At 44.3% G+C, this 25,366-nt stretch overlaps 1 protein-coding gene across 1 annotated transcript in view; it reads left to right on the top strand.

Moving 5' to 3' along the window:
• The window catches only part of LOC144492818 (connector enhancer of kinase suppressor of ras 2), a 751,457-nt gene that overhangs the window by 398,597 nt on the left and 327,494 nt on the right, over positions 1 to 25,366 (top strand). The window contains exons 10-11 of the mRNA XM_078211295.1: positions 8,297 to 8,430; positions 8,882 to 9,093. Coding sequence (XP_078067421.1) covers positions 8,297 to 8,430; positions 8,882 to 9,093 — 346 coding nt within the window. The remainder of the gene's footprint in view (positions 1 to 8,296; positions 8,431 to 8,881; positions 9,094 to 25,366) is intronic.

The following is a 25,366-nucleotide window of genomic DNA, read 5'->3' as shown; positions in this document are numbered from 1 at the left end:
ACAGCCTCTCAGTCGGTCAAGTGTTGCTGTCAGCCCCTCCTGCATTCCCTGGCTCTGTTGCTGCATCTCCAGCAGCTGAAGGAGAAGTGATCACAGAGGCCCAGCATGTAGCCTGGGGCCAGCTGAGTCCTTGCCTCCGACAGGCCCCCATGTGTTTGAGGCCTCACACATTCCCTCCTTCACCTGATGTACATCAGCAGATGTGTTGTGTGCATCAGTGAGTAACCCAGGTGCCTCGCCACTAACTTGACCCACCGATGTGAGAGTCTCTGGGATGGTGGGTTGCGAGGTGGAAGCTGACCCTGAACTTCCGGCCTTGGAGGTCCTTTCATCGGCTTCCTTCGAAGAGTCTTCTGAGTTGTTAGGGGCAGGTTGGATGGCGGCAGCAGTGGGGGCTGTGATGCCAGATGACCCGAGCATGTCAGCGTCCTTTCCAGCTAACACACGACACAAGGTTAAGTGCAAGGAAGAGGAATTTGGGTGCCTGCAACTTATATGACATTTCGCCATAAAGAGGAGGATTGGCAGGTGCTCACTCCTATACTCTAGCCCGACCACCCTGTCACTTATCATCCGCATCCCCTCCTCTCCCGCAAGCTCCAGTGTTCGCTCCTCAAAGGGGGTGAGGATTCAGATGTCAGGCTCACCACCCCCTGTCTTCGCCCTCTCCCGGTGATTATGGGCATTATTCTCTTGTGGGGACAGAAGGAGCCATGAAAAATCTGATGGTCTGAATCCTGCAGGATATCAGGGGGTGGCCCTCAGAGGGCAATCGCTGTGATACTCTTGGGGGGGAGGAGGGAGGTGCTTGGGGGTCAGGGGCTGAAAGCATGCAGGGTGCTGGGGGTGGAGAATCTGCGGGTGATTTAGGGGAAAGATGCCTGATGAGGTTAAACAAACACCCTTGCTGCCTGGATTAGGTCATTCATTTTTTTTCCAGCACTGCTTCCCAGTTCTCCTGGCCAGTGCATGGCACTAACGCAGGCGGCCACAGCCTCCCAGGCCGCGTTTCCATCCCTTCCCCTGGGACGACATCCTGCTGGGGGGAGGAGGGTGTCCCACCTTGCCTCCACCACCTCCAGCAACCTGGCCAGGTCAGATTCAGAAAATCTGGGTGCTGACTTCCTGGAGGCCATTTCTTCCTGCACTGCCTGCCCTGTCTGTCCATCCTTGGGGTTTTTATGGAGCTGTCCCTTGTTAGGGCAGATCAGCTGGAGGCAGTTTGTGTGAGTCACTCGCCCGATAGAGCATTCCAGTGAGTTTAAAGCAGTTTGCCTGTTTCCATGAAGGGGAAGCCAAGTCAGCACTTGCAGGTGTGCAAATGGAGGGAGGGGGCGGGGAGAAATTTGTACCTCTGTGATGATTTGGTGCAGGGGAGAGAGAGGGTCATGTTAGGCAGCTATAGGGGCCATGGGATGATGAATGGGCCATGTGCAAGTGAGGGCGGTGGGTGAGGGTCAGTAATGTTGGGGGGGGGTCTCCGATGTCCGTGAGGGGGGAGGGGAGGAGAAGGTTGTACCTGGCCCTGGAGGGTTCTGCCAGGAGAGCTGCTTTATTTTTTCACTTTTTCTGCTCATGCGCAGTTCGTGGCTCTGATCTGAGCTGCAGGCTTTCTGGCAAGTTAAGCCCTGACCACTGCCTCTTGTGGCCAGAAATGGTGTAGCCCAAAATTTCAGAGACAGAATGCATAAGATTGGGAGGGAAAACTCGCTCGAAAAACGGATCAGGAACTTTCCAGTTTTCACGCTAGCTGGGCACTTAGAGAAAATCTCGTAAAGTTCTGCCCAGAGAATCTGGTGAAATGGTGTGACAACAATAATCTCTCCCTCAGTGTCAGTAAAACGAAGAGATAGGCATCATCGACAGGAAGTGTAATGGAGGACATGCCCTTGACTACATCAACAGGTTTGGAGTGGAAATGGTTGAGTTTCTCGGTGTCCAAATCACGAACAACCTGTCCTGGTCCCTCCATGCTGACGCTGTAGTTAAGAAAACCCACCAGCGCCTCTACTTTCTCAGAAGGCTAAGGAAATTCAGCATGTCTGCTACAACTCTCACCAACTTTTACAGATGCACCATAAAAAGCATCCTTTCTGGATGTACCACAGCTTGATATGGCTCCTGCTCGGACCAAGACCGTAAGAAACTACAAAGGGTTGTGAACGAAACCCAGTCCATCACACAAACTCGCTTCCCATCCATTGACTCTGTCTGCACTTCCCACTGCCTCGGAAAAGCAGCCAGTATAATCAAGGACTCCACGCACCCCGGAAATACCTTCTTCCGTCGACTAAAAGACACAAAAGTCTGAGATCACGTACCAACCAACTCGAGAATAGTATCTTCCCTGCTGCCATCAAACTTCTGAATGAACCTACCTCGTATTACGTTGATCTTTCTCTACCCTCTAGTTATGACTGTAACACTGTATTCTGCACCCACTCCTTTCCTTTTCCCTTATGTACTCTATTAATGATGTGCTTTGTCTGTATAGAGCGCAAGAAGCAATACTTTTCACAGCATACCAATACATGTGACAAAAATATGTCACATATTCACTCCACCGGGGTTTACATTAGCTTCCTATTTGCAGGGAGCTGGCGGCCCAGTCCTGCTGGACTGAAGGGGGACAATCAAGGCTCCCCAGAGGGTCAGGGATGAGGGGGGTGCCCCCTGGGAATTGCCACCTTGGCAATGCCAGCCTGGCCCCCTGGCCCCCTGGCAATGCTCAAAGGACAAAGAGGCACTGTCCACTAGGCATGGGCAGAGCCAAGGAGGTGGTGCCTAATGGGGGGGGGGGGGGGGGGGGGGTGTGTGGTCCCCACTGCCACCATGCACTCGGCGGTGACAGAGGAAAGGAGGCCAGCAATTGGAGCTGGCCATGATGGGGTGGGAGTTGGAAAATTGGGGCTGCCAGAGGTGCAGGGAGATCGAGGGGGGTGGGGAGACGGGTCAAGGCTGGCCCGGACATGTTCACAGGGCCAGCGATCGGGCCGTGGGGGTGTCGCATGGCCAGTAATGTAGGAGATATGGGGCTGGTCAGTGATCAGCACATGCGCAGTGGCCCACTCAGCACCATGCTGCCAGCCTCTCCAGTGGGAATAGGCTCCGCTCACTCATTTTCAGCGTAATTCACGCTGGGGCACTCTACAACGCACGGAGTGTGGGAGATTCATTTTGAAAATCCTGCTAAAAAACCAACAGGATTTATTCCAGGTTTTACGCAAACTCGACACTCAGAAAGCTTTTGGGAGAGTCACCCCATCATCTTCTATTCCTCTCATTTCTTATTTAAAATCCTTGTTGTCTATTGCTCATCCAAGTATCAAAAAGTATTCCTCCATCTGTGCCTAGTGGCTTCTCTTTGAACCGTAAAATCATAGAATGTTTACAACACAGACAGAGGTAATTTGGCCTATTGTGTTCATGCCATCTCTCTGCAAGAACAGCTCACCTAATCCTACCTTAGTGTCACATTTGCCCTGAGTTATGTTAGGTCAGAAACTCCAAGCTATTTTATGAAGTCAGCCTAGAACGTTGGTTTTGAACTTTGACTTTGACTAGGGTAAGCATGAGATGTTTCACTTCAGGTATGATTTGAATGACCCACTAGGGAGCTTTTATCAAACAAAGTTTATTTAAGAATGCAGTTAACATATAGAAAGAAAATTACCAATAACATTTACCAATTACAAACAAGAAAAAAAAATATTATGTAAACCCTAACAACTAGTGGAGGATTTTTAAGGAGATCCTTTTCAGTTCTCAGCAAAAATATATTCCAGCAAAAAACAAGGATTGTAAGAAAAGGGAGAACCAGCCGTGGATAACGAAGGAAATAAAGGAGAGTATTAAAATAAAAACAGCTGCGTACAGAGTGGCCAAAAATAGTGGAGAAACAAGTGATTGGGAAAAATTTAAGAAACAACAAAGAGAGACTAAGAAAGCGATAAAGAAAGGAAGGATAGACTATGAAGCTAGGCTAGCAATTAATATAAAAAATGATAGTAAAAGTTTTTATAAATATATAAAAAGGAATAGAGTGGCTAGAGTGAATGTTGGACCCTTGGAGGACGAGAGGGGGGAGTTAATAGTGGGAAATGAGGATATGGCTGAGTCTTTAAATAAGTTTTTTGTGTCGGTCTTCACGGTGGAGGACACAAATAGTTTGCCAAATATTAACGATAGAGGGTTGGCAGCAGGAGAAATACTTAATACGATTAATGTTACCAGAGAGGCAGTGCTGGGTAGATTAATGGGACTGAAGGTGGACAAGTCCCCGGGTCCGGATGGAATGCATCCCAGGGTATTGAAAGAAATGTCAGAGGTAATAGTGGATGCGTTAGTGATTATTTATCAAAACTCGTTGCATTCTGGGGTAGTGCCGGTTGATTGGAAAACGGCTAATGTTACGCCGCTGTTTAAAAAAGGAAGGAGACAAAAGGCGGGTAACTATAGGCCGGTCAGCTTAACGTCTGTAGTAGGGAAAATGCTGGAATCCATTATTAAAGAGGAGATAGCAGGGCATCTGGATAGAAATGGTTCGATCAATCAGACGCAGCATGGATTCATGAGGGGAAAGTCGTGCTTGACGAACATGTTGGATTTTTATGAAGATGTGACTAGGGCGGTTGATGGAGGAGAACCGGTGGATGCGGTGTTTTTGGATTTCCAAAAGGCGTTTGATAAGGTGCCCCATAAAAGGCTGCTGAAGAAGATTAGGGCACACGGAGTTGGGGGTAGTGTGTTAAAGTGGATTGGGGACTGGCTATCCGACAGGAAGCAAAGAGTCGGAATAAATGGGTGTTTTTCCGGTTGGAGGAAGGTAACTAGTGGCGTGCCGCAGGGATCGGTACTCGGGCCGCAACTGTTTACCATTTATATAGATGATCTGGAGGAGGGGACGGAGTGTAGGGTAACGAAGTTTGCAGACGACACAAAGATAAGTGGAAAAGTGAATCGTGTGGAGGACGGAGAAGATCTGCAGAAAGATTTGGACAGGCTGAGTGAGTGGGCGAGGATATGGCAAATTGAGTATAACGTTGAGAAATGCGAGGTTATACACTTTGGAGGAAATAATAACAAATGGGATTACTATCTCAATGGAAACAAATTAAAACATGCTACCGTGCAAAGGGACCTGGGGGTCCTTGTGCATGAGACGCAAAAGCCCAGTCTGCAGGTACAACAGGTGATCAAGAAGGCAAATGGGATGTTGGCCTATATTGCGAGGGGGATAGAATATAAAAGCAGGGATGTCTTGATGCACCTGTACAGGGCATTGGTGAGGCCGCAGCTGGAATACTGTGTGCAGTATTGGTCCCCTTATATGAGGAAGGATATATTGGCATTGGAGGGAGTGCAGAGAAGGTTCACCAGGTTGATACCGGAGATGAGGGGTTTGGATTATGAGGAGAGGCTGAGGAGATTGGGTTTGTACTCGTTGGAGTTTAGAAGGATGAGGGGGGATCTTATGGAGACTTATAAGATAATGCGGGGGCTGGATAGGGTGGAGGCGGAGAGATTCTTTCCACTTAGTAAGGAAGTTAAAACTCGAGGACACAGCCTCAAAATAAAGGGGGGTCGGTTTAAGACAGAGTTGAGGAGGAACTTCTTCTCCCAGAGGGTGGTGAATCTCTGGAATTCTCTGCCCACTGAGGTGGTGGAGGCTACCTCGCTGAATATGTTTAAAGCGCGGATGGATGGATTCCTGATCGGTAAGGGAATTAAGGGTTATGGGGATCAGGCGGGTAAGTGGTACTGATCCACGTCAGATCAGCCATGATCTTATTGAATGGCGGGGCAGGCTCGAGGGGCTAGATGGCCTACTCCTGCTCCTATTTCTTATGTTCTTATGTTCTAACTAAATGCACTGTTCCAACCCAACAAACCTCCTTATAAACATACACAAAACAAGAATGCTCAGGTGGTTTTGCAGCTCAGCAGTACCTGCTGTGAATTAGTCCTTTGGATAGAATTGAAACTCTGACTTCCCAACCTTGTAACTTCTAACAGACCTCGAGGTAGAGATAAAGCCACTACTCGTCTCTAGTTTCTGGCCAGCAAACCATTTACAGCAAAGCTTTCACTCCAGGAAGGCAAGAAAAATGGCTTCTAACATAGCAGAATTTCTAATAACAGGGAGAGAGATGCCTTCAGCCAGGAGTCCACGCACCTTCTAATGAAACAGCAACCAGCAGCCAAAAACTGAAAGGAAAAGGACACTTATCACCTGACCTGTCAATCATTCTTCCCCCTAACAATTCAGAAGGGTCACACTTCAGGACATCCCATTAGGCCCAGATTAAAAATAAACAAAACCCCATTTAAGCAGCAATAACAGGATGTCGGAGCAGACAGGTCAGCAACAATGAAAAAAAACCGAAGCTGCTTACAAACTGCAGAGAACATGATTTAAAATATACATTTCTTAAAAGCACAGTAGCATCACAGTTGTGCTTCCAACCACATCTAGGCCATCACCAAAACCGCCTGTTACTGCCTCTGTAATATTGCCCAACTTTGGCCCTGTTTCAGCTCATCTCTTGCTGAAGCTCACAATCAGGTCATTGTTATTTATATACCTGACTATTCCAATGCATTTCTGGCTGAGCTGCCATGTTTTTTTCCCCTCTGTAAACTCGAGGTAATTTACAACTCTACTGCCTGTAGATTCACCCATCATACCCTGTGCTCACTGACGTACATTAGATCCCAGTCAAACAGCACTCCTGATTTTCAAATTCTCATCCTTATTTTCAAATTCCTCCATGGCTGCACCCATCCCTGTCTTTGTAACCTCCAGATGTGGAGATGCCGGCGTTGGACTGGGGTAAGCACAGTAAGAAGTCTCACAACACCAGGTTAAAGTCCAACAGGTTTATTTGGTAGCAAATACCATAAGCTTTCGGAGCGCTGCCCCTTCGTCAGATGGAGTGAAAATCTGTTCTCCAACAGTGCACAGAGACACAACATCAAGTTACAGAATACTAATTAGAATGCAAATCTCTACAGCCAGCCAGGTCTTAAAGGTACAGATAATGTGGGTGGAGGGAACATTAAACACAGGTTAAAGAGATGTGTATTGTCTCCAGACAGAACAGCTAGTAAGATTCTGCAAGATCAGGAGGCCTAAACCGGGATGTTGGATTTATGTCACATTATCAGTAACCCCCACAGCTTGCCTCCTGATCTTGCAGAATCTTACTAGCTGTTCTGTCTGGAGACAATACACATCTCTTTAACCTGTGTTTAATGTTCCCTCCACCCACATTATCTGTACCTTTAAGACCTGGCTGGCTGTAGAGATTTGCATTCTAATTAGTGTTCTGTAACTTGATGTTGTGTCTCTGTGCACTGTTGGAGAACAGATTTTCACTCCATCTGACGAAGGGGCAGCGCTCCGAAAGCTTATGGTATTTGCTACCAAATAAACCTGTTGGACATTAACCTGGTGTTGTGAGACTTCTTACTTTGTAACCTCCTCCAGCCCGACCACCCTCGAAGTCCTCTAATTCTAGGTCTTCAGCATTCCTGATTTTAACTGCTTCCCCATTGGTAGTCCTGCTTTCAGCTGCCCATTCATCTCTCTGTTTCTCTTTACTCTTTTAAGGGAATCATTAAAAACTATCTCTGATGATGCTTTTGGTCATCTTACCTAGTATTCTCTTAAGTGGTTCAGAGTCAACTTTTGTTTTGTAATGCTCCGGTTATGTACCTTAGGATTTTTTTGCTTTCTTAACAAGAACAGCAAGTTACTGTTCAGGTTCAAGCACCATGCCCGAGCTTGAGTTCATAATATAAGCTGATACTTCAGTACCAAAGGAATGGCAGTTTTCACGGTAGAAGTTAAATTAAGTTAAACCCTTCTTAAGGTGGACAACGAACAACTCACTTGTCTGTTTTGTATATGTTCTCACACATTTCTCCCCATGTCGAATCGTGGATGGGAAGTATTTGCAGAATCAATGACAACCTGTTCAATTGTGTTGTGAGTCCCTTCTCTGTGACTGTAAAGTCCTGGAGTGCGACTTGAACCTGGGGTCATCTGTCTGAGAGACAGGAGTGTTACCAACTGAATCACAAGACCTCCAAACCATCCTGTGGCGCTCTTCAAAGAAGAACAAGGGAGTCTTTGTCATGTCCGAACCAACATTCCTTCCTCAACCAACACCACCAAAGATTGACTGATGGGTCTGACTTTTGTTTAACACATGGCAGTGACAGATGCTCAGTGGTAATGTGTCTGACTAATTTGTCTCTGGCACTAATCATATCTCATTTTCATCCTCTCCAGCCAGTAATTCCTACAAGTCCTACCAGCAGCTCTACAACACCAACTAGCACCATTGGCATATCATCAAAGTATGACAGTTCCACACTTCATGACGTCTTTATTCTATCTCCCCTGTCAGGAATCTATGGTCCCAGGTAAGCCTTTAAATGGAGAATTCAAACTCTACCTTAAACACTGGTTAATCATCATCACTATTTGGGTCAGCAGAAAACATCAGCTTTTAGTCCTTTCAACTAACTTGCTGATAAGTGTACTATTCATGTGTCACTGAAGTTAAAATGCTGACATCATAATGTTTTTGTGGTGTTTCTGGTATCTGTATACTCAGATTGCTTAATAACTGTGTACCTGTTTTCCTTTTGCCTTGAGAATCCAGACTTTATAATGCACAAAGAACATTGCACATTTTCAAAATTATAAAGCAAAACATCCTTACATTCTGCAGCATAACCTTCCAACCAGGCTTACATTTGAGAGCCATCAAATTCACTTTAAAATAATTTGCAACAGGACCTGTGCAGAAAGTCAACAAGTTTTGAAGCCTTGAGAATAATGGTTTTTCGGTCTTTTATTTTCTGGCTCTAGGGATGAATTGGGGATATTGCCTTGTGACGACATTGGCAAGTATGGGATGGCAAAGTCTGGAATGAAAGGTTCTGAATCCTCCAGCTACTTTCTGGACCACGAAAGTGGAAAATATTACACATTAATGGAAGGAGAAGGTCTACCCATGAGTTCTGAATATGAGAGAGGGAGAGCAACTGGTGTCCGGAGAAGAGAGAAAACACCAACTCATGGTTGGTATCAGTCTTGTGTGTTGGAATATTTAACTTTTGTTTTAAATAGCTGTGCTCTTTCTGTGAAAGTAATTTAGAATCCTATCCTCTGGTGATGGCAGAAAAATCCAGTGGATGGCCTTCCCGCCATGTTCCTGTCCTCCTCCAACCAGTTTAAAATGTTAAGGCAGGGGAAACATCAAGTGGCCTGTCCGCCTTTGGGCCTAGTGACATCCTTATATGGCCATCCAGCCATCATCATGAATTTACCCATGTCTGGGAGAGGCCTACCCCAGTTTTAGCCATGTGGTCTGGTGTTGGACAAGTAGGATAGAACCTCTTTTGTAGGCACTTTCCAATACAGTGGTGTCCTAACAGTCCAAAGTTACAGGCTTCGGTTCAATATTTGGATTGCATGGAACTAAACTTAGCTTCTCCAGCACTGCTGGGTACTAAACTCTAAGCAACTTCAGATACATTTCCAGGACAGGCAAAAGCAGGACAAAAAAATGGTCCCCACCACCCTTGTTCTCAACTCTTCTGATTTTTTTCCTGCCAACCAGGGGTTGTTGAGGACAATGGAGTTTGGACAGGAAAGTAAAGTCATCCACCTCATTCATTATGGGTGTTGAGGTTATGAGGAAATTCTTTAAGAGCTTGCCTCCTGATTTCCTGAGATTTTCATGACGGAGGCAGCTGTTAGGAGCTCCCTGAAGCTGACCTGCTGCAGCTTGATGGGAACAAGGGTGGCAGAGCTGAAACGGTTTCATGTGATGCAAAAATGGTGAATGTTTGGATAAAATAACTACTGAGTAGCAATGAAATTTTAAGAACCAAAGATTTCCTGATCCTATGCCGGCATAGGATCAGGAAATCTTTGGTTCTTAAAATTTCATTGCTACCCAGCTCTCCATTTGCTCTGGCAGCTCAGAAGATGAAGATCCCCTCGATTTTTCAAGACCACCTACAGACAGTGGTTGCTGATTTGACCCAGGTTTGCTTTCCTGGTGTCCAGCCTCTATACCCACCCTCTAGGCCATTAATCATGACAGACTGATCTCAAAGGTCAGTAGGACCTTGACTCTTTGAAAATCAAGTTTCATAGCCGATTGGCGATGAAGGCAGGAACGCAATGTGGAATTGGTCCACTTTTGCAACTAGACTAGAGTCAACTAGATTTGAAATGTCTGACTCTGTTTTTCTCCATAGATGCTGCTCGACCTGCTGAAGTTTTTCCAGCACTTTCTGGTTTTATTTCAGATTTCCATCATCCAAGATTCTGCTTTTATGAACACATTAAATAAACTATGATATGTCAAATTTTGTTTTAATCCCCAGGTGCTTTTCTATTGTCACATTGTTCAAACATCATAATCCTTAAAAATTACCAATGATTTTGGAGATCAGAACTGTCTTTCAGTCATTACCCCTTTCTGTTCTGCCCTCTCAGAGCTGCCATAGCTTTTATCATAATTTGAAAATAAACTTTCTGTTGCATAGTCGGAAGTGTCGTATTTCAGATAAGGCAATAAACTGAGACCCCTTCTTTCTTTGTGGATGAATATTAACATTTCGGTGGCACAATTTTGAAGAACAGTATTACTGAAACAGATTTTCTGGCCATTATCCCATTATGTTTGTTGGTCGGCATTTTTCCTTTATTACAACAGTCGCTACACACAAAAGATGCTTAACCTTTTTCATTATATCCATAGCCTCCTTCCCTGCATATTTCCCTTGAATTATCCATCTCATATTTGACACCTTGGTGAATTTCTAAGAACATTATCTTAAAAAATAATGTGACACCAACATTTTCTGGGTTACATTTGCGATCCTCTACAGCAAAAGTTCATAACCTTTTCCTGACTGTTGTACGTTGCAGAACCCTGTTACAGATTTATAGGAGGGGATCCCAGCAATATATCTCCTGCCACCTCCCTCTCATCTACATTGATAAGATGGAACGCAAAAAAGCTTCCATTTGTACAGAACCTTTCACACCCTCAGAATGCCCCCAAAGTGGTTTACAGTGAATTACATCTGAAGCAGAATTGCTGTTGCTTTGGAGGTAAAAAGGATGGCCAATTCATGCAGAACATTAATATCAAAGGTCAGCTCTGCAATACTGCAAGCTGATTATCCTCAATTGTGATATACTCGGAGGGAGTAACCTTTCAAATCTCTGCTCTGTTCCACAGTTAACCTGTGATGTAGGCTGCAGTCGTGAAACCATACTTCTTAAATTACCACAGCAATTACATTTCAAAAGTATTAATCGACTGCCAAATGCTTTGGGAGATGTCCTGAGGTCATGGAAGATGCTATATAAATGAAAATGCTTCCTTTCTTGGCAGCACTGACTTCATTACAATCTGGCATTTTAGGCTGGCTTACATGACCATCCAAACAATCCGCTTACGAAGCAGATGCAGCCAGTCAACCTAAATGCTGGAATGCCATTTTGGAAGGCCCGTCACCAGAGAAGGCCTCTTCTCGTTCTGAGGCTGCCAGTTTAATGGAGGAGGCCTCCCAGTCACAGGCTGGAGCGCCATTAAAAGTAGAGGCACTATCTCCCAAAATGGAGGCTGTGGGCAACTAAGGTGGCCCCCAATGATCTAAGTAGAAGAGTTTCTCTCCAATTCCTCTCCCCACCATCTTCCTTGTCTTAAGAAATTATCTATTTTCATAGTTTCAAAGTCACCTCCATTTTGAGTGCCCTCACATTCTGACACCTATCTCAGCAGCACCCACCCCTCCTGGTGCAGTTACTGAGGCTCTAGAGCTGCCAGCCTATGATTACATCGGCAGCACCGAGAGCCCACCCACTGTATTTAATAGGACAGTGAGCATGGAGGCAGCCAATTAGCAGTCTACCATCGGGAAAGTGGCTCCCCTAGTCTGGATCCCAGCAAATCCTGGGCCTCATTTGGGCCTGCTGAGGTCCCGAAAACTGTGGGAAAATTCCACCCGTAAAGAATCATAGGTAGATTTAAGGCACTCTGTATCCTCCCTCACTGCGATCACTGTTGCAGGACATAGAAATAGAAATATTAAATTCCCCCCCTCCCCATGACAATTTGGAAACATTTAATATAAATTACAACATACTTTTATACATATATTGTTAGCAATGTCCTTCTGCTTCCGGATAGTATACATGGCTTCCCAACACATCCTTAACTCATTCTATTTTTTTAGATTGTATTTGTCTTCTGCATTAAGACGCTTATATATTTTGCTTTTGATAATCTTCTTAAAAATGACAAGGCCTATAAATTTTCCCCTCATTTTCAAAGTTTCTTACCAAGATTTAATTTAATTTCTTGATCATTGAAATCACTCCTAGTTTCTCCTCTTCGTTCCTCAGGTGCTATTGTTTCTCACTTGATTAATTAGGTCGAGTTTTGCTTTTGGCCCACTGATCATTAATTCTCAATCATTAATCTGAAGCATTTTGTGTGCAAATTTCCACCTGAGTAGCCTCATCTGGGGTTAAATCATTTTGCGTGATGAGTTGTCATAGTTTCTCTTATTAATAACCCCGCTCTCCTCAAGTAATTTTCCCATTTTTCTTCACTATTTCTAAACCTCTGAAGTAACCTTTACTGAATGTCATTACTCATCAAAGACATTAGGTACACTGACAATGAGTTTGCATACTAACAGACAGAAAAACAAAAATATAGTCAACCCCTCAGTTTACAAATAAAATTGCATTTATTCCAATAATACCAAAGTATGATTCCATTGTTACATTCTAACCTTAGTCTTTAACAATTAGAGTTTGTCCAAGATTCACTGTTTTGATGGTCACTGAATCAGTTGCTTGAGCTGTAACCTGGTGCGCTTATATGTTATGGCAATCGCTTGGAGCCATTGCAGTGTTTATGTTGGTTGTGTCTTGAATTTAAACTTTAGGGGAGAGCCCTGCATGCTCTTTGATGCACACATGTACAGATTTTACTCTCAATAACTGGCAACTTTACATAAAGAGCAGAAAGTGGAGAATCTCTGCCCTCTAAATTAGGCTCAATATCCTGTGGTGCATTGGACACCCTGGTCTACTTCCCCAACACCTACTGAATCCTTCGCAAAGCAGTTTCAGCACTGCAGTAGATATACACTCCACAGGATGGTAACCAAATTGGCCTGGGACTACTGTCTACAAAGAGGATCACTTTGCTTCACTCAAGAGTCAGCTCAGTCACTGACTTTGGTTTAGTGCCGGTTTAGTTTCAATGCAAAGCAGTATCATCTATACAAGGCATTGTATAGTTTGTAGTTCTGTGTAACAGGATATATACTGGCCCAGATGGGATACCCAGACGAGCACTCAGATCTTGCGCGGATCAGCTGGCGGAGGTAATCGCAGACATCTTCAACCTCTCTTTACAACAATCTGAGGTCCTTATCTGCTTCAAGATGACGACCATCATCCCAGTACCAAAGAAAAGCCAAGCAGCGTACCTTAATGACTATACTCCGGTGGCTCTGAAGGGCCTGTTTCCATGCTGTAAATCTCTATGACTCTATCATTATAAATTGCTTCGATTCATGGCATGAATCAGTTCCAGCCTCCTGGACTGCCTGGATCCACTACAGTTTGTCTACTGCTGCAACAGGTCCACAGCAGACGCCATCTCCCTGGCCCTGCACTCAACCCTGGAACACCTAGATAACAAAGACACATGTCAGACTCCTATTTATTGACTACAGCTCAGCCTTCAGCACCATTATTCCTACAAAACACATCTCCAAACTCCGTGGCCTATGTCTCAGCTCCCCCCTTTGCGACTGGATCCTGAATTTCCTAACCCACAGACCACAATCAGTAAGGATAGGCAAGAACACCTCCTCCATGATCATCCTCAACACCGGTGCCCAACAGGCTGTGTTCTCAGCCCCTACTATACTCATTATACACCTGTGACTGTGCGGCCAAATTCCCCTCCAACTCAATTTTCAAGTTTGCTGATGACACCACCTAGTTGGGTCGGATCTCAAATAATGACGAGACAGAGTACAGGAATGAGATAGAGAATCTGGTGAACTGGTGCAGCAACAATAATCTCTCCCTCAATGTCAGCAAAATGAAGGAGATTGTCACCAACTTCAGGAAGCCTAGTAGAGAATATGCCCCTGTCTACATCAACAGGACAAAGTAGAAATGGTCAAGAGCTTCAAGTTTTTAAGTGTCCAGATCGCCAACAACCTGTCCTGGTCTCCCATGTTGACACTATAGTTAAGAAAGCCCACCAATGTCTATACTTTCTCAGAAAACTAAGAAAATTTGGTATGTCAGCTACGATTCTCACCAACTTTTACAGATACACCATAGAAAGCATTCTTTCTGGTTGTATCACAGTTTGGTATGGCTCCTGCTCTGCCCAAGACTGCAAGGAACATACAAAAGGTCGTGAATGTAGCCCAATCATTCACGCAAACCAGCCTCCCATCCATTGACTCTGTCTATATTTCCTGCTGCCTTGGCAATGCAGCGAGCAAATTAAGGACCCCACATACCTCGGATATTCTCTCTTCCACCTTCCTCCGTCGGGAAAAAGATATTGCCATCAGACTTTTGAATGGTCCTACCATGCATTAAGTTGATCTTTCTCTACACCCTAGCTATGTAGTAACACTACATTCTGCACTCTCTCATTTCCTTCTCTATGAAGGGTATGCTTTGTCTGTACAGCGCCAGAAACAATACTGGGCAGTGATGCTGAACTTGCTGAATAAGTGTCCTTCTAGTCACTATTATTTGCAACTAAATTTGTGTTCTGCTATGTTGTGAACTGTCAACCAATTATTCATTCATGGGCAATATTCTGGCATTGTTACTGCTGTGCTTTGTCATCAGACAGGGCTGAGGGAGAATAATTCAGTCTTGGGGATAAAAACACTCACAGATAAATGATGTGGCTCTATTCAGTTACAGATAACATCAAAGCAGCAAATCTGCAAGGCAGATAATGAAATCTCTGGAGTACATAATGTAGTGACATCTCTGTGTTCGAAGAATATGCTGAGAAATAAGATTTTATGCAAGAAAACTGTCCAGGCTTGTGTACTTGAAACATATCTGCTTATTTGAACTGGATCAGACAGCCTGATAAATCTCATGTAATAGAAGAGTGTGCACACAGTATGTTCACCAAATCCATTACTTTCTCAACAATTACTTAAAATAAAAGCTTCACCTAAACTAAATCTGAACTGTCTTGTTAAATACAAAAACATCTTCCCACTCCCTGCAGCATTGACTGTAGTCTTTTCTTCTGGCCAACTGAATAACAAACACTTTGTATGGCGAGTTATTATTGGCTCCCTCTGTTCACAAGCATCCCTTACGCTGTTGTCAGTGGTCTAGAAAAGATCATCCCTCTGAGTCACTCCAACAATATCATCACTACTCCAAAAGATTTGCAAAGAGTTTGTATTACTTTGAGAACATAATACCCTGGGTCATGGAGCACATATCAGACTTTGGGGTGAAGGACTGATGTGCCTTTTACACAGCCTCATAACATAATCCTTTCTCCAGCCACAGAGTGCAAATCAGGTGAGTTGTTCGATGGGTTACCAACATGTCTCATGTGCACTGAGGAGGGTAAATTTATAAACTTTATTCAAGATTTAACAGATGTTAAAATCAAAGATAACATTAAAGAGATAAATTGCAGTTGCTTGCTTCAAATCTGCTTCAGGCAATAGCAATTTTACAATGAGCATTTTTTCAATGTGATGTTAAGTTCACATTTGTTTCTTGCACATGAAAACAATATTCTCTAAGCATCACTGTGAGGTAGAATTATATAGAAAACACAGCACAACATGGACCATTCAGCCCAACTAGTCTCTCCGGGTGTTTATAATCCATAAATCATCTCCTATTTCATGTGCCCCATCTTTCAATTCCATCTTCTCGCTTGTACCTAAGTGCCTGAGCCAATTGCCTCAATCACTTTTTGCGGTAGTGAGTTCACATTCTAACCACTTTCTGAGTAAGAAGATTTCTCCTTATATCACTATAGGGCTTATTGGTAACTATCTTGTGTTTATATTCCCTATTTTTGGATTTTCTCTCAAGTGGTAATATTCTGTTCACATTTATTCGTCCATTTTAAAGATATCCATCAGGTCTCACTTCAGTATTCACTTTTATAAAGAATAAAAGCCTAACCTTTCTTGATGCCTGTATTCTCTCATTTCTCTCTAAGGTTCTATGCTTTTCTATAAGATGTAGAACAGCAGTGCTCAAAATGGAGCCCAAAAATATCCTATACATGTTTAACATAATTTCACTCCCTTTGAACACTTTACATCCAGGAATAAGTCCGAGTTCTCTTAGCATTTTTAATTGCTTTGCTGACCTGTGATGTTGCTTTTAATGATTTGTTCACCTGTATTCTGAAATCCCTTTGCCCATTGAGTTTCGTAATTTCTAAGGTGATTGTTTCTGTTTTTCCTACCAAAATGGATTACCTCACATTTCACCACACTAAAGTTCATTTGTCACTTAATTACCCAGCCTGCAAGTTAAAGTTGTCTTGTGCTGCTTGCCTCTCCTTGTCAGATCCTCACAGAAACAAGCATTCACTGAAGAAACCTGGACGTAGAACCTTCAATTATGCCCCCTCACGGTTGTGAATATTGACTTTGGACAAAAGAGAATAAAAATGGGAAGCATCGTATCAGTAAGAACTGTCTATCAGACTGGGCAAGCTGGATAGGAAGGAATTCCGGATACAAGCATGGAACAGAGCACAGTAACCCCTGTCTTTTATACAACGTGAGCACTCTTTGGTTTCCAAAATGGCATCTGAGGCATACACGAATGGGAGGAGACTAAACTAGTTGGGCTGAATGGTCATATTGTGCTGTGCATTCTATACTACATGACAGTGATGCTCAAAAAATACTGTTTTCATATGCAAGAAACTGATGTGAGCTTTACATTGCATTGAAAAAAACTGCCCTTTGGAGAGTTACGATTGTCTGGAGCAGATTCGAAGTATGTAACTGTAATTTATCTCATTGTTGTTACTTTTGACCTCTGTTTCTGTTAAATCTCAGATAAAGTTTATGGCTATGATTTTCCCATCCCGCGGCGCTAATTTTTTAGCACAGTGGGCCGGGAGATTCTTGCATTGGCCAATTCATGGAGTTCGCGCGGGTGCTTGTGTCTTCCAGCTCTGGATTTCTGGCGGTGTCTGCTCTGCACTGGAAATCAGCGGGGAGGCACAAAGACCATTTACGTGGTCATTTTAATATAATTTAAATGTGATTAGTGGGCCCAGGACTGAAATCTCCGGGTCCGCTAGCATCTGCCACCCCACCAGAGTATTTCACTCCAGCGGGGTTTACAGTAGCTCTCCACTTTTGGGGAGCTAGTGGCACGACGCCGCTGAAGTGAAGGTGGGGCGGGGGGGGCAATCGGGGCCGCCGAGAGGATCAGGCGGCAGGGGGAGGGTACCCCCTGAGCATTGGCACCCTGCAGTGCCAGCCTGGGTCCTCTGGCACTGCCCAAGGGGCAAAGCGCCAATGCCCAGGGGGCAAAGGGCCAATGCCCAGGGTGGGGCCTATGGAGTCGTCAGCTGGGGGGGGGGGGGGGTGGGCAGACTGCCCTGGGGCCGGCACTGGGTGGGAGGGGGAGGGGGAGAATCGGTGGAGAGGGTGGGCTGGGGGGGGGGCGAGTGGCCTGTTCAGCGTGCTGATTTCAGCCTTTCCAGTGGGAATAGGCCCCATCCCCTGAAATTTAATGATATTCACGTTGGTGGCCTCTGCAGTGCACAGAGTGTGAGAGATTCTTCTCTGAACTCGTGAATTACTCCAGTTTTCATGCAAATTCGACACTAAGAATTTTTTGTGAGAACTCCGCCCTTCCCATGCAGAGAAGCACATTTTGGTAACCCATTGGGCAGCTCACCTGATTTTCTCTCTGTGGCTGGAAAAAGGGCTATGTAAGGAGGCTGTGTAAAAGGCATTCAGTCCCTCAAACCCAATATTCTGATGGATGGTATGCCAGATAGCATTTTGATTGCACGTTTAACGTTGACTGGACTTGAGCAGAGAGGACAGATCTTGATGTCATTGATTTGATGCCAGTGTTGTCATTTTGGAGCTCCCTGCTCCAGCGTCTCTTAACCTTGTGCAGTGGGACACACATTGAGTAGTAAGAAGAACGAGCGCTATGGAAAGGGATCCTCAGTAACTTACAGATTCATTTGTTCATTTCTTCTATCTGTTGCTATGATTCTGCAAGTGTTTGGAATTTTCCATTATTGTTTCAAGTTGTAAAGGTCTACAGGGTGTAAGTCTGGCACTTTGTGCTAACTTCAGAGCTTCCGTATAAGTCAGTTGCTCCCAGGCATGGGACTAGTAAGCACGTGCTAGGAATGTCGCCTGACTGGGAGAATGAACAGAGACCACACAGAGGAGGACAAGCTGCTGGAAGGACTGCATTTCATGTCTGTAAAAGTGACCATAGCTATTAACTAGCTCCTTCTGGGGCATTAATAACATCTAGCAGTTTGCAGTGCACTGAGATAACATTTAATTCCCATTCATTAGCAGTCCCAAAATCCTTAAGTTGCCTCTGTTACTGCCTATTACGTAGTCCTCTTGGCCACAGTGCATTTTGTGTTGTCTTTTATTTTTGCACATTTCAAACCGAATTTATGAATTAAAGAACAACATTTGTTTACAAAATGCAACCTAATCATCTTATTCATTTCCTTATTGCATGTCTTCTTTGTGCCTTTGCCAGTCTTAATGCCCCAATTAAATGTTTTCCCAATGGCTGCCGCATGGGGGCTGGAAGGTTGCTGATTTTCATTGGGGAAGACTGCAGATGGCCTTGCAAGATACCCGAAGCAACTCTAGGCTTAGAAGACCCTGTTTCAGTCCGCACCATGTTGCCTTGAGCTACAGTAATCTGGACTGGCTGGCTGACAGGCAACAGCAAGGGTTCATGTGAAGTAGGGTGGCTGTGAATACAAATACAGTCATCCTGAGAGAGGACAGCAGCTTTGTCCAGAGCCATAATGGCAGCAGTCTGAATTTCCACTGTAGCATTTGGACAATGTTAGTCCTGCAATGGAAGCTATGATGTGGCCATCAGATGCTGCATTACAATTGGATCCAGATGTGTGATGATGGAGTTGCTGGAGAGCATTGGCTTCAAGTTCTCTGAAAAAATCCTGTGCCAAATTGGTGCAGGATTCCTCCGAGCTTCTTGACATTGAATGTAGATTTTCTGGCAGGGTTCCCAATGCACAAAACATTTGGATGTGTAGATTGACCATTTTTCTGTAGCTTGGTCCATCAAAGTTCTCAGCTGAATTCTCTACAGCAGAATCCATGTTTTTTTTTTCATTCTTTCGTGGGATATCGGCATCACTGGCAAGGCCAGCATTTGTTGACCATCCCTAATTATCCTTGAACTGAATGGCTTGCTTGGCTATTTTAGAAGGTAGTTAAGAGTTTCTCTGGGTCTGGAATCACATGTGGGCCAGACCAGGAAAGGATGGTGGATTTAACTTTTCTAAGCACTGATCATAGCTGTCATGGTCACCATCACTGATGTATATTCCAGATATATTAATTGAATTTAAATTGCACCAGCTTGCCATGGTGGGATTTGAATTCATGTCCCCAGAGTGTTAACCTGGGCCTCTGGATTGCTCGTTTAGTGACATTACCACTAAACCACCATCTCACCCTCTGGAGAGCCGTCAACTGCATTATCCTTTCCTTCTTCCCTGACTGCGGTACACTTGCATTTGATGTCTCACAACATGAATATTCCCAGCCTTGTGCAGTGTCAGCACCTGAGCAGGTGACTGTGAATGTTAAGTCAAGTGACCCTATGTCTTCATTATCATTGCCTTCTTAGTCTTCCTCTGCTGCCTGGCCAGGTTGTATTTTTTGGGTATCTGAAAGGATACCCCGGAAGCCTCAGATGAACCTGTATCCGAGATCACCATTGCAGACGTCAGAGGAAAGCGACTGGCCCGGGGTACCAATGGGGTGGAGCAGGATTGGGGCGGGGCCTATGGGGTGATGATCAGTGGGGGTGGGGGTCCCGCTGCCACTGCAGTCGGGATCAGTGGCAGAGGGAGGGGAGGGGTTGGCCAGTGGAGAGGTACATTGGTGCTGGCCTGGAGAGGCACTGGAGAGGTGGGGGGAAGGTCAGAGGGGCAGCTTAATCGCCGGCCAGCAATCAGGAGGCTGGCAATGCGGGGCACTGCGCATGCTCCAATCATGGCTCTGACAGATCAGCACATGCGCAGTGGCCTGCTAAGTGCGATGCTGCCAGCACCTTGGGCGGGAATAGACCCCGTCCCCTGATTTTCCATGAGGCACTCTGCAGTGCTCAAAGTGTGGGACATTCATTTTGAATATCCCGCTAAAAAGACCAGCGGGTGTTACTCCAGATTTTACGCGAATTTTTTTTGGAAGAATCCTGGCCAGATGTTAAAATAAGGGCTGGGAAAACTGAGAGATGGTTTTGCTTAATGGGTAAGGGGAAGGTAGAGAATCAGCACAGGACCCTTATCGGAACCAAGTAATTAATATTATGTTTAGCCAGTTAGCCAGTTGCCCGGGCCAGAGTTCACTCACCCTTTGAAGTGACATCAACACATGCTACAAATCCAGTGAATTGCAGATGCTCAAAAATATACTGCAGGCATACAGAATATTTCTTTTCTTAAATTATTTGATGTTGGGATGTGGTAATTATTGGCTAGGCTAGCATTTATTGCCCATCCCTAATTGTTCTTGAGAAGGTGGTGGTGAGCTGCCTTCTTGAACTCGAAACATAACTTCCTACGGAAAGCAATTTAGATCAAATATAATCTCCCCAAAAAACCAAAACAATAAACTTCCATCAGATGTTCTTGTAAATTTGCTGAACAAATTACCACAAAACTAGCATTGTTCCAAAAACTATTGAAGCCCTTGGGCTTAAATGTATCATTATAACTAACATCCCATTTCTTCCCAGATGGAATTAGCTCTGACTGACTTATAGGCACTATGTTGCACATTAATTACTCTTACGATGAAAGGAAGATCAGTCTCTAGTCTTGGATAAGGATTAACTGTCTTGAATCCATATCCCTTTTCTTTGTGATCACAATTAATGTGTTCCATTAATATTCATTAAATTCACCGCCAAATTGAAGCCTGGGAACTGTGAGATATTCAAATCCATATTGGGTGATAAACCTATTTCTGATATCTCCGGTTGTGTGGATACAGGCCTCCTTAGTGCACAGGAGGCTTAATACAGTGGGTGGAATTTAGTGAGGGTGGTGGGGAACCTGGTGTCCACCATCAAAACTGGTGGCACCCGCACAGAACCGAATTCCAGGACCCCCAAGGGAAAAAGTCCCTTAGCAGGAGCCCTGCTGCCAGGGTTCCCAGTTCTGCGGGGGACATTTAATTGCAGGACCTCCCCCAGTGGGGCGGAAATCCTGAAGGAAGCTGGCCAATCAGAGGCCGGCAGCTCTCCATTACTGGCAGCGCCACCGGGCAGGTGGCTGCTGCTTCACTTGTGCTTCACCAGGGATCCTTGTGGAAAATAAGTGTCAGTGGAATGGACGTCACAGGGAGGATGCTTGCTATAGTGGTGAATGGGCTGGTGGACAGTAGAGGGAGGTGGCTCCTGGAGAGGCCCCTCACTACTCTTCTCAATGCCAGACCCCTCGATCAGGTACTGAGTGCCTTTGAACGACTCTCTTCCCTCAATTAGGCCACAATGCAAATCTGATTACAGCATTGCGGGATAAGACCCTAAAGCAGGCATAAATTGTCCACTTAAGTGCTTCAACTGACCTTCAGGCAGAAAGGCTGTTTCTACTCTCAGATGCTGCCTGATGTCCTGAGTATTTCCAGAATTCTCTATCTCTTGATGCTTCATTTTATTCTCTGATAATCTAGGTAGTTCGCAAATCCCTCACTATCATAAGATCTGCGTGGACCCAAACGTGAGTTGACTTGGTCAGAGTAGATGTCAAGAATAGGAATTCCATTACATCTCTGACAAATACCCATGCATTGAAGGACAACACACCTTGTGCATTTCCTTAAATTGTCAGTACATTGTTAGAGGACAGCAAATCTTCATTATTTAGACCTGGTTAAGTGTTAGCCTAAAATCCTATTAAGAATTAATCGCATCAATTGAACAGCTGCATCAGGGTATTTTGCAGTTAAATTATTGCACTGAAAGTAATACTATTGTACATAGCACTGTTACACTAATCACAATCTCACTTTCACTTCTTGCTGTTAAATTTACTATTTTCATTCGACTGAGAATGATTCATTTAATTACATAATGTCACCTGGAAATATCTTTGTGTAGGAATTGGGAAAAGTTGAAGATTAATGTAGACCACAGAACCTTTACTGTGTAGAAGAAGGCCATTTGGATGGGAGCACACAACAAACTAAGAAAATTATTTAATGTTTACTGCTCTTCTATTGTGTTGTTATCTTGCCTCTTGACAATGATAGAGTTAGAAGCCGAGTGAAATCAGTGATTGATGTGGGCAGTGGCCAACTGACCACATTGCCAAGTGTGAAGTGCATTGTTAATTCTGTGATTCCACAGTTCAACACTCATCACTTTAAACACCTGACAATTTCACCACAATGCCAACATTCAGAGCAGTGCCTGGGAAAACCTTCCTTTTTCCCTTTGTGCTATTCAGAATGCTCCGTGCTTACAAAGAGACTGCTTAGTGATTCCAACTTATTCTGTTCATTGCTCTCAAACCCAATCCTAACTTTCTTGAATGGAGCACTACTCATAGCTGTTTAAAATGCTGCAGCAGTCATTGAGTCATCGTCAGGCTGCTGCACAGTCAACAATTAGTGACCTACTATTAAAGTCATTCTCCATTTGTATGCCAGATCATGCTGTTTATTCATGTTAACCCTGAGGCAATTTTTACTCTGCTATGGGGAATTATCACTGAAGTGATCTGATCACCGTGGTGTTCACAGTGAGGTAACTGCAGCTGGTTTCAGAAAGCTGATTGTTGTGAGTAACCAATCATTGTAAAAGTGCAAAGTGATTTTCTAATTTAATTGTGCCTTACTCTTGCTATAGATGGTGACACTGGTTTGGTATTGCTTTTCAGTCTTTATTTGAAATGTCTCTATTTGACTCTCAATGATTGACAGGAGTTGAGTTCTCAACTCCAAAGGGATCTGTAGCATAGTCCTAATATTACTGGGCTAATAATGGTAGTTACTGGACTAGTAATCCAGAGGCCTGGATTAACATTATACACAGTAAGAAGTTTAACAACACCAGGTTAAAGTCCAACAGGTTTATTTGGTAGCAAAAGCCACACAAGCTTTCGGAGCTCCGAAAGCTTGTGTGGCTTTTGCTACCAAATAAACCTGTTGGACTTTAACCTGGTGTTGTTAAACTTCTTACTGTGTTTACCCCAGTCCAACGCCGGCATCTCCACATCTTAACATTATACAGACATGAGTTCACATCCTGCACAGCAGCTGGTCGAATCTGAATTCAAGTATATTGAGTCATAGAGGTTGACAGCATGGAAACAGGCCCTTCGGCCCAACTTATTCTTGCCGCCCCTTTATTTTAACCCCTAAACTAGCCCCAATTGCCTGCGTTTGGCCCATATCCCTCTCTACCCATCTTACCCACATAACTGTCTAAATGCTTTTTAAAACACAAAATTGTAACCGCCTCTACTACTACCTCTGGCAGCTTGTTCCAGACACTCACCACCTTCTGTGTGAAAGACCCTTTTGTATCTCTCCCCTCTCACCTTAAACCTATGCCCTCTAGTTTTAGACTCCCCTATCTTTGGGAAAAGATATTGACTATCGAGCTGATCTATGCCCCTCATTATTTTGTAAATCTCGATAAGATTACCCCTAAGCCTCCTACGCTCCAGAGAAAAAAGTCCCAGTCTATCCAGCGTCTCCTTATAACTCAAACCATCAAGTCCTGGGAGCATCCTAGTAAATCTTTTCTGCACTCCTAGTTTAATAATATCCTTTCTATATAGGGTGACCAAAACTGTACACAGTATTATTCCAAGTGTGGCCTTACCAATGTCTTGTACAACTTCAACAAGACGTCCCAACTCCTGTATTCAATGTTCTGACCAATGAACCCAAGCATGCCGAATGCCTTCTTCACCACTCTGTCCAACTGTGACTCCACTTTCAAGGAGCTATGAACCTATACCCCTAGATCTCTTCGTTCTGTAACTCTCCTCAATGCCCGACCATTAATTGAGTAAGTCCTGGTTCGATCAACCAAAATGCATCACCTCACATTTATCTAAATTAAACTCCATCTGCCATTCATCAGCCCACTGGCCCAATTGATCAAGATCCCGTTGCAATCTGAGATAACCTTCTTCACTGTCCGTTATGCCACCAATCTTGGTGTCATCTGCAAACTTACTAACCATGCCTCCTAAATTCTCATCCAAATCGTTAATATAAATGACAAATAACAGTGGACCCAGCACTGATCCCTGAGGCACACCACTGGTCACAGGCCTCCAGTTTGAAAAACAACCTTCTTCAACCACCCTCTCTCTTCTGTCATCAAGCCAATTTTGAATCCATTTGGCGACCTCACCCTGGATCCCGTGAGATTTAACCTTATACAACACCCTACCATATGGTACCTTGTCAAAGGCCTTGCTAAAGTCCATGTAGACAACATCAACTGCACTGCCCTCATCTACCTTCTTGGTTACCCCTTCAAAAAACTCAATCAAATTTGTGAGACATGATTTTCCACTCACAAAGCCATGCTGACTGTCCCTAATCAGTCCTTGTGTTTCTAATTGCCTGTAGATCCTGTTTCTCAAAATGCCTTCTAACAACTTACCCACTAGAGATGTGAGGCTCACCGGCCTGTAGTTTCCAGGCTTTGCCCTGCAGCCCTTCTTAAACAAAGGCACAACATTTGCCACCCTCCAATCTTCAGGCACCTCACCTGTGACTATCGATGATTCAAATATCTCTGCTAGGGGACTCGCAATTTCCTCTCTCGCCTCCTAAGTGTCCTGGGATACACTTCATCAGGTCATTTATAAATAATTTATAATTTATAAATAAACGTAGAATGAAAAGCTCGTCTCAGTAACGATGACTGTGAAAACGACTAAATTGTTGCAAAATCCCAATCTGCTTCACCAATATCCTTTAGAGAAGGAAATCTGCTGTCGTTACCTGGTCTGTAGACCATAGACCCACAGCAATGTGGCTGACTCTT

Source organism: Mustelus asterias, chromosome 4 (genome assembly GCF_964213995.1).
Source record: "Mustelus asterias chromosome 4, sMusAst1.hap1.1, whole genome shotgun sequence".
NCBI classification, from domain to species: Eukaryota; Metazoa; Chordata; class Chondrichthyes; order Carcharhiniformes; family Triakidae; genus Mustelus; species Mustelus asterias.
The sequence above is the reverse complement of the archived record's forward strand: the minus strand, read 5'-3'. Positions and strand labels throughout refer to the sequence as shown.